The 12,528-nt window shown below is 51.0% G+C and overlaps 1 protein-coding gene across 2 annotated transcripts in view; it reads right to left on the bottom strand.

Moving 5' to 3' along the window:
* SORL1 (sortilin related receptor 1) overlaps positions 1 to 12,528 on the bottom strand; it is a 117,529-nt gene that overhangs the window by 69,570 nt on the left and 35,431 nt on the right. Inside the window, exons 4-12 of one of the 2 annotated variants that reach the window (XM_038754102.1) lie at positions 11,126 to 11,287; positions 10,761 to 10,828; positions 9,682 to 9,862; positions 9,262 to 9,366; positions 8,863 to 9,032; positions 5,913 to 6,105; positions 4,481 to 4,598; positions 3,306 to 3,379; positions 625 to 713 (exon numbers count right to left, since the gene is read on the bottom strand). In XM_038754102.1, the coding sequence (XP_038610030.1) occupies positions 625 to 713; positions 3,306 to 3,379; positions 4,481 to 4,598; positions 5,913 to 6,105; positions 8,863 to 9,032; positions 9,262 to 9,366; positions 9,682 to 9,862; positions 10,761 to 10,828; positions 11,126 to 11,287 (1,160 nt within the window). The remainder of the gene's footprint in view (positions 1 to 624; positions 714 to 3,305; positions 3,380 to 4,480; positions 4,599 to 5,912; positions 6,106 to 8,862; positions 9,033 to 9,261; positions 9,367 to 9,681; positions 9,863 to 10,760; positions 10,829 to 11,125; positions 11,288 to 12,528) is intronic. The other variant, XM_038754103.1, reaches the window with a different exon arrangement.

Raw genomic sequence — 12,528 nt, 5'->3', positions numbered from 1 at the left:
CTCAGAGAAAAGAGGAACCAAAGCTTTCATTTTAACAGTCAGCTTGAGACCCTAGGGCAAACCCAGTCACTCAGAGACTGCACAATGACTACGTTTGAGCATGAGTGCCCTACACAGATACAAGCACGCAAACACAGATTTTCACTTCTCTCTCTCTCTGTCTCTCTCTCTTTCTATCTGTGTGTGTGTATATATATATATCTTTCTCACTATATAGCTACAGATATAGCTATATATAGAGAGAGAAATGGCAAGTATTGTTCTTCATATTCAAAGATAATACCTTTGAAAGTGAAATTTAACGTGGGCCCAAAAAGGGCAGAAAAGGCTGATATGGGACTGATGGTCCCAGGATATCATATATGCACAAAGGTTGCCCCTTATTGTGTTGGTATGTCTACAAGCCCTGAGTTCAAGAGCACGTGCACATGCATGCATGCACACACAAACACACCACACACACACACACACACACACACACACACACACACACACACACACACTTGTGCAGCAGCTGAAGGGAAGCCCCAGAAACCATCCCCAATTCTGGCTCTCTTTTCTGGCTTCATTCCCAGACTGGACGGAATAAGGAGGAACAGCTGGAACCAATGCGGAGGCACTCACTTCAGCTCGTTGGTGTCCATCCCCTGGGCGATGGCCACGAGAATCCCCCCGTGGTCCCCCCACGTGTAGTAGTGAGGTCCTGGAAGCACCTGGAGAGACGAAGCAAATGGGCTGCTTAAACTCTCTACCGTCTGGGGTCTCTAGATGGGCCCTTCCACCCTCCCTGGCAGCAGAAATACAGATCGAAGCCAAGCCACTTCTGGTTTGAGGCTTTCTAAGCAATGGTCTCGTAATACTGCAGGGGGCTTCCCAAGGTCATCCCATCCAACCCCCATCCTCGGACAGAGAACGTAAGCTCAAGGGCAGCGTGAGAAGCAGCATGGCCTAGTGGAAAGCACACGGACCCTAGAGTCAGAGGACCTGGGTTCTAAACCCAGCTCTGCCATATGCCTGCTGGGTGACCTTGCGTATGTCACTTAACTTCTCTGTGCCTCAGTTCCCTCATCTGCAAAATGGGGACTCAATACCTCTTCTCCTTTTCACTTAGGCTGTGAATCCCATGTGGGATCTGATGATCGTGTAACTACCCCAGTGCTTAGTACAGTGCTTGGCACATAGTAAGCACTTAACAAACATTATTATTATTATTATTGATGATGATGATGATGATAACAGCAGTGCTCATACTTGCTATGTCTGTCTTTCCAGGTGCCAAATCAACCAATGCTGCTGGTATTGATACATGACACCTAGGCCCGTTCTGGGGAGATCGACTGTCTTCTTTTTTTATGACATTTGTTAGGCACTTACTGTGTACCAGGCACTGTACTAAGCACTGGGGCAAATACAAGCTAATCAAGTTGGATACATTCCATCTCCCACATGGAGCTCTGTCTTAATCCCCATTTTACAGATGAGATAACTGAGGCATAGAGAATTTAAATGACAACATAGGCAAGTGGAAGAGCCAGAATTAGAACTCAGGTCCTCTGATTCCAAGGTCTGGGTTCTTTCCACTAGGCAGTGCTGCTAAATGGCTTGTTAAGACTCTCCAGAGCAGATGAGCCCACAGCTTCACGCTGGAATAATGGGCAAAGCTAAAGGGAAAGGTATGTGCAAGCATGCATATCCCCCCTCCCCCCACACCAACATACACACATACCTCTCCCCCATGGCTTGCAGGTGGATAGAGCTCTAGCTCAGTCCTTCTGCTAAGGCCCAAGGATGCACTGCCTTCCCCCAAAGTGACTTTCTCTCTTTTGAATAAACTCACTGTGGGCAGGGAAAGTGTCTGTTTATTGTTATATTGTACTCTCCCAAGCACGTAGTACAGTGTTCTGCCCACAGAAAGCACTCAATAAATACCCCCAATTAATTGATTGATTAAATGGAAGGGGTACGCCCTCTTGTTATCCCAGCTGAAACCTCAGCCCTTCCCAAACAGCCGTTCCCAGGCTGGAGGGCTTCCCAAAAACCCGACTCCCCAGAAACTGGAGACCCCCACAGAGGCAAGGAGGGGAATCTGGTGGGGAACCAGCCACAGTCCTCTGAGAGGAGGATGCAAGGAGATAGAGACAAGAGACAGGCGTGCAGTGCAGAACTGCCCAGGGCAGAACTGCTGCTGATGTTCAAACACATGATTCCACCAACATTGGTGCAGGCATGCATGGGCGCGTGCACGTGCACACACACACACACACACACACACACACACACACACATATGCTACAAGGCCTGGATGGGATCACACAGACACACATGCTTGGCTGCAGAGGGGACAAACACCCACACGCAACTGTAACTGCAGAAAGAAGACTCCTCCCCATACACACAGACACAGGTGGAGATATAATATACACACAAGGTTAGGATAGAGTCACACAGATACACATACACACACACATACACACACCTAACTTCAAAGAGAGCACACACACACACACACACACACAAAAAAAAATCACACACTCAGGGGTATGTTCACATACACCTAAGTACAGGGTAGGGTCACACAGATGCAGACATGGACATACAAAGGCGCACATCCACACCCCTGACTGCAGAGGACAGAAGACACACACATCTGACTGCAAAAAGAAGACCACACAGCTACACACACACAGAGTTAGGGATGGGTTCACATACAACAAGGTCAGGGTGGGTTAACACAGACAAACAGAAGACACACAAAGCTGACTACAGAATAGAAAGGACACCACACACACACCCGCCCTCGTTCCCCACTCCCTTGACCTCCACCTCCAGGATGTAGAGGAGAGGAGACCCTATTTCAAAATGAACCGCTAACCTCCATTTTCATGGGAAAGCAATGTTCTAAGCCACTCCAAGTGATCGCCATGTTTTACACTTAATATAGAGAGGCAGAGGTCTGGAAGTCTACCTGCCCACACATGGGCTTCTGGGCAGGGTCAGAATGGTTTGGCTTTAAGCAGCCCCTCCTCCTCACCCCAAAATCAGAAGCTGCGTCAGGCAGGCAGGAATAAACAGGTGACAGGCTGATTGGAAAGCTGGTGGATTTTCTTACCTGATCTTCACAGCTACTTTGGCACTGTGGGAAGAGAAAGTCAAATCCCAAACTAACAGCACTCTAACACTTCAGAGACCAGAGTTCTAGACCTAACCTGCCGATCAACCTTAGCAGCGTTTTCCGAATAGATTACCCACAGATACAACTCAAATGACAAGGATCGACACGCTAAACTGCGGCAGTGGGTCCTGACCTCTCTCCACCGGGCTCCAGCGCTGCTTGAAATATACACGTTCACCTTATTTGCCAGATTCTTTCCAACCGATCCTGCAGGGACAAAATAAACTCCTTCTGGTATTATTCAGTATCGCTTCCGCCCTGAGTAGATACATGATGATCAGATCAGACACAACCCCTGACACACGAGGGACTCCCAGCCTAAGAGGGAGAGAGAAAGGGTATTTTGTCTCTGATTTATAGGTGAGGAAATCGAGGCACGGAGGGATTAAGTGACTTCTCCAAGGTCACACAGCAGGTCAGTGGCAGAACTGGTTCTACAAGCCAGGTCACCAGAGTCCCCAATCTCATGCTCTTTCCACTAGGATGCACTGCTTCCCCGAGCCACCTGGGGAATGGGGCGGGAGGGTGCTGAATATTCCACTGAATCATAGAGAAAGGAGATCACTCAAGAGTCCGGGGGTGCCCAACACGAGGAAGGGGTGTTTTCCCCAAAATTGTAATGTGTTTACCAACTCTGTTCATTCAATCGTATTGATTGAGCGTTTACTGTGCAGAGCATTCATTCATTCAATTGTATTTATTGAGGACTTACTGTGTGCAGAGCACTGTACTAAGCACTTGGAAAGTAAAATCGGCAACATATAGAGACGGTCCTTACCCAACAACGGGCTCACAGTCTGGAAGACATTCTGTTGCATTGTACTCTCCCGAGCGCTTAGTACAGTGCTCTGCACATGGTAAGCACTCAATAAATACCACTGATGGATTGATTTGTCTTCCAAATAAGAATGGAGGTGAGGAAAAAAGCACAAGCGCTCAAGAATTTACCACCCCTCACTGTTGCAGTGATGTTCAAATCTTTACATTCTATCGCCTTCCTCCCACCTCTAAATTATTTTAGTGTCTGTCTCCCCCCACTACACTGCAAATTCCTTGAGGGTAGGGACAGTGCCTTCCAGTTCTGTTGTACGCTTTCAAGCGTTTAGTACAGTGCTGTGCACACAGTATGCACTCTCTAGACCATAAGCTTGTTGTGGGCAGGGAACATGTCTACCAACTGACTCTCCCAAGCATTTAATGCCATGCTCTGCACACAGTAGGTGCTCACTAAATACCACGAACTGAATGACTGACTGATTGAATAAATACAACCGATGGACTGACTGACCGAATGACCGGGTGACGTACCAGTGGCCACGACGAGTCCCGGGGCGGAGTCCTTGGACAGGATAGGCATCCTCCGCAGCTGGAAGTTGAGCAGCTGGCTGAGGCGCTGGGCCAGATGGAGGGAGCAACCCTGAGACAGCTGCAGGACAGGACAGAACCAGACAGAACAGGACAGGACTGCTAAAAGCCGGGCCGAACTCTGGGTACTCCCATCTCTCCCGAGTGCGCCCCGGGTTCCGGAGGAGGACAGAGAAGGAGCGAATAGGGGATGGGAGGACACCAGGCCCACCCATGGTGTCCATCTTGCCCAAGGTCGGGAAGGTCACTCTCTTCAGAGCAGCGCCGCCGGACCTTGGGAATAAATCTACCTCCGACAAGGCAGTGTTTGGGGCTGAGGGGGTCAAACTAAGACCTCTTTTCCTTTTCTTCAACTCCCTTCTGTGTTGCCCTGACTTGCTCCCTTTATTCATCCCCCCTCCCAGCCCCACAGCACTTCTACCTTTATCTCTCATTTATTTATTTCTATGAATGTCTGTCTCCTCCTTTAGGCTGTGGGTAGGGAATGTATGTGTTATACTGTACTCGCCCAAGTGCTTAGTACAGTGCTCTGCACACAGTAAGCACTGAATAAATATGATTGACTGACTGACACTTCAGGTGAAACCTCAGGAGACTGTAAGCTCCTTGCGGGCAGGGATCCCCTCTAGACTTTGGGCTTGTTACGGGCAGACAACATGTCTGCTAATTCTGTTGTATAGTACTCTGCAAAGCGTTTAGTACAGTGCTCTGCATATTGTGAGTGCTCATAAATACAACTGACTGATTGATCTATCAACTGTTAAATTTGCTTAGAACAGTGCTTGGCACATAGTAAGCGCTTAACAAATACCATCATCATTATTATTATTATTACTCTTCCAAGCACATAGTACAGTGCTCTTTTCACAAAAAGTGCTCAATAAATACCATTAACCAATCAATAGTTTTTACTGAGCAGTCACCACATGCAGGCCACTGTACTAAGCACTTGGGAACACTAGATTGATTGATTGATCTATTAAGCTCGGTGCATCTTCTTAAAGCCCCCTACCCTATGCCCCACATGAAGAGGGAATCAGCCCAATTTAGGAGGGGACCAGGAGAAGTCTTTGCCAGTCCTATAGAGGCTGTGTAATGGGAGGAGGAGAGGTGGAGGGGAGAAAAGGGGGTTTGTCAGCTACAGGGAGCGGGTCCTGACTTGGAAACAGAACAGGGTGGCTGTTGGCAGGCAGGTTGTCCTTCGGGAAGATGAATGACCCGAGAAACATCCATTTAGAGGGCCGGGCGATAAACACGGCAGGCTTCTACCCAATGTCCCCAAGCACATTTACAACCCCATATCTCACAGGTCGGGGCCAGAGGGAGTCCCTGTGCTTCTGGAAGGGGAGGAAAGGGGAAGGGAAGAGGCCGCTACCTCGCATTCAGTCTTTTCTCCATAGCTGGTGAAGGCCGGGGCCTGCAGGAATTCCCAGGCGCCGCCCTTGTCGAAGGTGATGACCGACTGCATGTTCTCCTCGCTGAACGAGCCATTGATCAAGGTGGCGATGTACACACCCTGCACCCCTTCCACCCTGTGCAGGTCCGCGAAAGGCTCATTGGCGAAGTACCTGTGGTGAAAGACCCCCACGGCCTGCTGGCATCAGTGCGAAGGAGGAGGAAGGGGAGGACGGAGCGCCTGGCCCTGGGGGAGGCCGAAGCTGCCACTCTGCTCAGGGGCTCTAGAGGGGAGGGGACTGCAGCAGGGCCAGGAGAACCAGTCCCCATTACACAGGTTGGTGGTCCTCCCTTCTCCTCCAGGAACCCAATGTGCCCCAGAAGGAATGGGGTCGGGGGGAGGGAATGTTGGGTTCAGCATAAAGAGCCCAAGGTGATAATTGCGCTCCTGACGTTTCCCGGATGGGTGACCCTGAGCAGGTCACATGACCTCTCTGGGCCTTGGTTTAGAGAGGCAGCGTGGCTCAGTGGAAAGAGCCCGGGCTTTGGAGTCAAAGGTCATGAGTTCAAATCCCAGCTCCACCAATTGTCAGCTGTGTGAATTTGGGCAAGTCACTTAACTTCTCTGGGCCTCAGTTCCCTCATCTGTAAAATGGGGATGGAGACTGTGAGCCTCCCATGGGACAACCTAATCACCTTGTAACTTCCCCAGAGCTTAGAACAGTGCTTTGCACAGAGTAAGCACTTAATAAATGCCATTATTATTATTATTATGGGCCTCAGTTTCCCTATTTGGGACTATGTCCTATAAACTGTAAGCTCCCTGTGGGCAGGGGACATGTCTACCAACTCTGTTTTACTGAATTTAGTACTGTGCTCTGCACACAGTAAGCGCTTAATAAATATTGATTACTTAGGGAAGCAGCGCTGCCTCGTGGAAAGAGCATGGGCCTTGAAGTCAGAGGACCTGGGTTCTAATCCTGGCCTCTCCACCTGTCTGCTGTGTGACCTTGGGCAAGTCGTGTACCTTCTCTATGCCTCAATTACCTCATCCTTAAAATGGGCATTAAGACTGTGAACCTTATATTATTATTATCATTATTATAGGAACTGTGTCCAACCTGATTATCTTGGATCTACCTCGGTGCTTAGTACAGTGCCTGGCACGTAGTAAATGCCCAACAAATTCCATTAAAAAAATTATTGATTAAGCTGGGTCGTGAGCACCAGTGAGAAAACTGATGTGAAAAACACTCAGGGAAATAAAAGCGCCAAGAAAATTGAGTTACAATGGAACCTGTGGCTACTCCATGCTGACGCGGTGCCCAGATCTGCACAGAAACTTCTCCTCTGGAGTCTGAGGCTGAGGGGCAGGAGCCCAGCTGAGTGTGATCTGGTGTTTCCCTGGATGGGCTGGCCTCTGAAACCAGCTTTCTTCCCGGGAGATTTCTGCTTTGGGAAGCCCATCCCTTCCAGCCAAACTGAGGCCAAACTCCCCACCAGACCCTCAAGGGCCTTGACCCCAGACAGAGAAGCCACTCCTGGCTCTGTCGGAAGTGGGAGGCAGTGTAGATGGGAAGAGGAACACTAGTCATCTTGTCAGCAGAAGCAGGTCAGCAGCTGTTTGGGCAGATGTAAGAACATCATCATCCTCAGGCTTGAGGCAATGAGACAGATGTGTCTCCAATCAATCAATCAATCATATTCACTGAGGGCTTACAATGTCCCAAGCACTGTGGACTCTACAATATAAAGGAATTAGAAGACACATACCCTGCCCACAAGGAGCTTACAGACGAGCGGTGGAGACAGATTTTAATATAAATAAATTGCTGATATGTTCAGAAGTGCTGTGTTCCCCCTTCTAGACTGTGAGCTCCCCCTTCTAGACTGTGAGCCCGTTGTTGGGTAGGGACCGTCTCGATATGTTGCCAATTTGTACTTCCCAAGCACTTAGTACAGTGCTCTGCACACAGTAAGTGCTCAATAAATACGACTGAATGAATGAATGAATGCTGTGAGGCTGAAAAAAAACACAATCCAAGTGCAAGGGTGACGCTGAATGGCGAAGGAGCAGAGGAAATGAGGACTTAGTCAGGGAAGGCCTCAGACAAGATAAGATTTTAACAAGGTCTACACCAAACACCTTCCCTCCTAGATGGGGAAACTGAGGCCCTGCCAGAGAAGTGGACTTGCTCACTGCCCAACTTGCCAAGTAGAGGTAGAAAAGGACAGTTTAAAATTTCAAATTTCTTATCTCATTTTGGTCTCACAGCACTCGTGTGCAGTTGTACGCTATCAAGAGCTTGGTACAATGTTCTTCACACAGTAGGTGTTCAATAAATACCACTGGGTGACTGATCCTCATTTATCAGATGGGGAAACCAAGGCACAGAGATGCCGAGTGACCTGTCCAACTGCACTCAGCAGACGAAGGGCAGAGCTGGGGTTAGAACCCACTGCCTCTGACCCCCAGACCTATACCCTTTCCACTAGACCACAGCCTTCTAACTCCCTAGCCTACACACAGTAATAACTGTGGTACTTGTTACACACTATCTATTTGCCCGGCGCCATAGTGAGTGGATATAAAATAATTAGGTCAGACACAGTCCCTGTCCGACACAGGGAGGGAGAACACATACTGAATTCCTTTTTTTCAGATGAGGAAGTTGAGGCACAGACAACTTAAGTGACTTCCCAAGGTCACAGAGCTGACAAATGTTCAGAGCTGGGATTAGAACCCAGATCCAATGTGTCTGCACACCCAACTCTTGTCTCACACATTAGATGAACAGAAGTGGACAATTCAAGAAATAAAGGTTCCACAAGCCCGTGGCGCAGCCCCTTCCCCTCACCGGAGGGGGAGGTCTTCCTCTCGCCCGCCAATTCCAGTGCCCGGCCAGACTCGTCACCCAAGGCCTCCTCACCTGACCAGGGTGTCGCTGCCGGCCCCGCCCGGGCTGAAGTACAGTACGTTCTCCAAGGACAGGGAGAACTGAAGGCCCTCGGCCTCAGAGATGTACAGGTTAGTGCGGTTGTTGCTGTGGCTGACGCACACGAACACCTGGTCCTCAGCTGCATCGGCGATGTAGTATTCCTTCAGATCCGGATCCAGAGCCAGGGTGAGGGGGCGCGAGACCCCTCAAGGACCTCCTGACCCAATGCAACCCTCCCGAATAAACCAACAGGGGTCCAGGGTTGGGATGTCTGGGGCCTAGCTATGTCCACCCCTCTGCCCCCCAGGACCAGATGGCCCGTGGACACTCCCCTTCCCCACACACTACCCCAGGGATTGATCTCCAAGAAGGCCAACCCCGGCAACTCACAGTGATGGGGTGTCTGGTCACAAACTGGGCTGCCCGCATGGGCTTGCGTCCGGAGGACACCCACAGCTGGACTGAGGCTGGATGTCGGCTGCCTGGAAGACGCTGCCGGAAAACATCAGGACGGGCAGTGAGCGGGGAGTGTGGCAGAGGAGAGCCCAGAACCCACCTCAGACCCGGTGGTGGGGAGAGTGAGGCCCAATTTCTCGGGGGAGGCACGGCAGAGGGGATGGACTGGAACCCACCTCGGACCCGAGGCTGGGAGGCCCAATCCCTCAGAGGAGGCACAAAGGAGAATGGGTCCTAGAACCCGTGTCATACATGTGGGTATAGGGCCACCTCAGCACCCTGCCTGTGATGCCACCGGAGACAAACATGCACTGGGGGAAGGGAGGCAGTGGCAGCACTCATCCCCGAACTCACCACCACCTTTGTGGCAAACATGTACTTGTCCCGAAGTTGAAAATCTTCCACTTCCTCCAGGACTACCTCCTGGTTCTCCCGTGTCTGAAAGAAGTCCGTGCTCCGGAGGATGGTGGAGGAGCCTGAGGGCTCATGGCGCTCCACATAGACGGTCGTGGGCTTGTCATACGGATCGGTGCCCCTTTAAAACAAACAATTGGGGAGGCATTGGAGGACTCCTGGTGCCCAGCTGGACTTCTCTTTTGGGCCCCAGAACTCACCTGCTGTGTAATTTTCAACCACCCACTTGCCTTCTCTAGACTTCCACTGAAAAATATAGAGCACGGGCTCCCTGCCCGCCTCCGCTGCCACTGAAATCCCTTACTGGGAAGGAGGGAAGAGAGGGAGGGGAAGAAGGAAGAGGAAGAAGGGAGAAGATAGGGAAGGGACAAGGGGAAATGACAGAGAAGAGGAAGGAAGGAGAAGGGAGGAGGAGAAGGGGAACGGAGGAAGTCCAAGATGGGACAGTGCTTCAGGGGACAAAGCTCGAGGGATTTCAGCAAGGCCTGGGAACAAGGAAGAAGTGTGCATCTGTGCAGGCGTTTCCGGAATGTGTGGAGGTCGGCTCTCTGGGGGCTGGAGGTCAGTTGGTATCTGGTTCTCTAGGGGCCCTCAGGAGTCTGAGATGGACAGATGAACTCTACCCAGCCTTGGAGACCCAGGGATGGAGTCAGCCCTCCTTCAAACAACACTGCCTCACTGGCCCCTCGCTTACACCACTGTGCTGCTAGGAGCTTGAGTGAATCTGACTAACTTTACCCAAAGGGCCTTGGGAAGGCGGATGGAGGCAACATTTGCACTTGGCCTTGCCCTGAGAAGTGTCTGTTTGCCACTGAGCATCCTGGGAAAGGTTTGTGTGTGGATCCTGGAGAGTCCTCTCCCTCATGCATCAAACAGACGGGGTTACGCCTCTGGGCCCCTGGAGACCCCAGAGAATTCCCAGTTTGCTCCTGTCCCTTGTCCAGCCACCACACCCATGCCCACTCCTGGACAGGACAAAGCCAAGGGCCGGGGTAAAGCCAAAGGCCGGGGCCACTCACCAGGCAAATGATTTCACATGCTCCTGAATCATTATCCAGGTTTGCCCAAAGTCGTCTGACTTCCAAAGCTGCAGAGCCAAAGGAGAAGTGCAGTGATGGAGCTGGGGCAGATGGGACTGGGGTGGATGGGGCTGGGATGGGTTGGACTGGGTGGAGCTGGGGGACAGAGAGGGAAAAAAGGGGGAAGGAGAGTTGGAGGAGCCAAGAGCTATATTTCACGGTGACTAGGATAAGGGACGCTTCTGACAAACCTCAGATGGGCAAAGTAGGGGAGCTGGCAGACCCAAAAAGGGCGGCGGGGGTAGGCAAGGATGGAGCTGAGCCCAGCCCCACCCCAGGACTCCAGCCCCTCCCCACGAGCCTACCTGCTTGTTGGGGTGTGACCTGTCAAAGCCCAAGAGGAGGTCGGGGAGCTTGCTGTGCAGGAGCAGGTCGGCGGCCCGGAAGGGAATGGAGAAGCCATAGATGCTGCTGCAGAAGTCCACCGTGCCCCAGAGGTACTGGCTGTAGGCATCCACGAAGATGTACTGGAAAGCAAAGCTAGTGTGGTGAGAGGGGGAGAGGGGGAGAGAGGGAGGGACCCTGGGGAGAAATGGGGTGGGAATGCTGAGGGGGTTCTGGCAGGGAAGCCCTGAGCTGGGAGGGCTTCCATGTCAACCAGGTTTAAATCCGTTCTTCAACACATGGCTGAACTTGTCACCTCCACTTTACCCCAGTCACTCAGGAAGTAGCTCCACCCTCTGAGACCAGCACCTCCCTGTCTCTGTTCCTACAGATTGGTTGTGGCAAGCAGCTGGGCTCACCAGAGTCGTGGGTGGCCCCCACTTCCCCAGTGGCAGAAGCAGTAGGGCTCCCCCCAGTAGAATCAATCAATGATATTTTTAATCACTGTGGTGTCTGTTAAGTGCCTACTATGTGCCAAGCACTGTAGTAAGCGCTGGGATAGTTACAAGACAATCAGGTCCCACATGGGACTCATGGTCTAAGAAGAAGGGAGAAAAAGTATTGAATCCCCACTTTGCAAATGAGAGAACTGAGGAACAGAGAATTTAAATGACTTGCCCGAGGCCACACAGCAAGGAAGTGGCAAAGCTGGGATTGTAACCCAGGCAGTTTCCTCTTCCTTAAAATGGGGACTAAATACCTGATTCCCCTCCACTTAAGACTGTGAGCCCTACCGTGGGGCAGGTACTGGGTCCCATCTGATTAGCTTAGCTAGTGCTTAGCATATAGAAAGAACGTAACAAATTCCCAAATTACCAATACTAAGTACCAAGTCCCAGGCAGGACAAGGACTGGGTCCAAGTTGATTACTTTTTATCAAATATACTAGGGCCAGTGCTTAGTACAATGCCTGGCCCGCCACACCAAGCACATAGTAAGCACTTAACAAATACCATTAAAAAAAAAAGAGGCTTCCAGAGAAGTAGAATTTGCTCCTCTCAGGTAACTCTGAGACAGGCCAACCAACTCCACGTTCTTTCCCCAACTTTCTGGGTGGGGTTAGCTCAGGGAGGGGGGGCAGGGGCCGGGGGATAGTGGAAGAAAGCAGCTGGTGCCCTGGAAAGAGCCCGGGCTTGGGAGTCAGAGGTCATGGGTTCTTATCCCAGCTCTGCCACTTGTCAGCTGTGTGACTTTGTGCAAGTCACTTAACTTCTCTGTGCCTCAGTTACCTCATCTGTAAAATAGGGACTAAGACTGTGAGTCCCATGTGGGACAACCTGATTACCTTGTATCCCCCACAGTGCTTAGAACAGTGCTTTGCATA

This window comes from Tachyglossus aculeatus, chromosome 11 (genome assembly GCF_015852505.1).
Source record: "Tachyglossus aculeatus isolate mTacAcu1 chromosome 11, mTacAcu1.pri, whole genome shotgun sequence".
NCBI classification, from domain to species: domain Eukaryota; kingdom Metazoa; phylum Chordata; class Mammalia; order Monotremata; family Tachyglossidae; genus Tachyglossus; species Tachyglossus aculeatus.
This window is presented reverse-complemented; position numbering and strand designations above follow the sequence as displayed.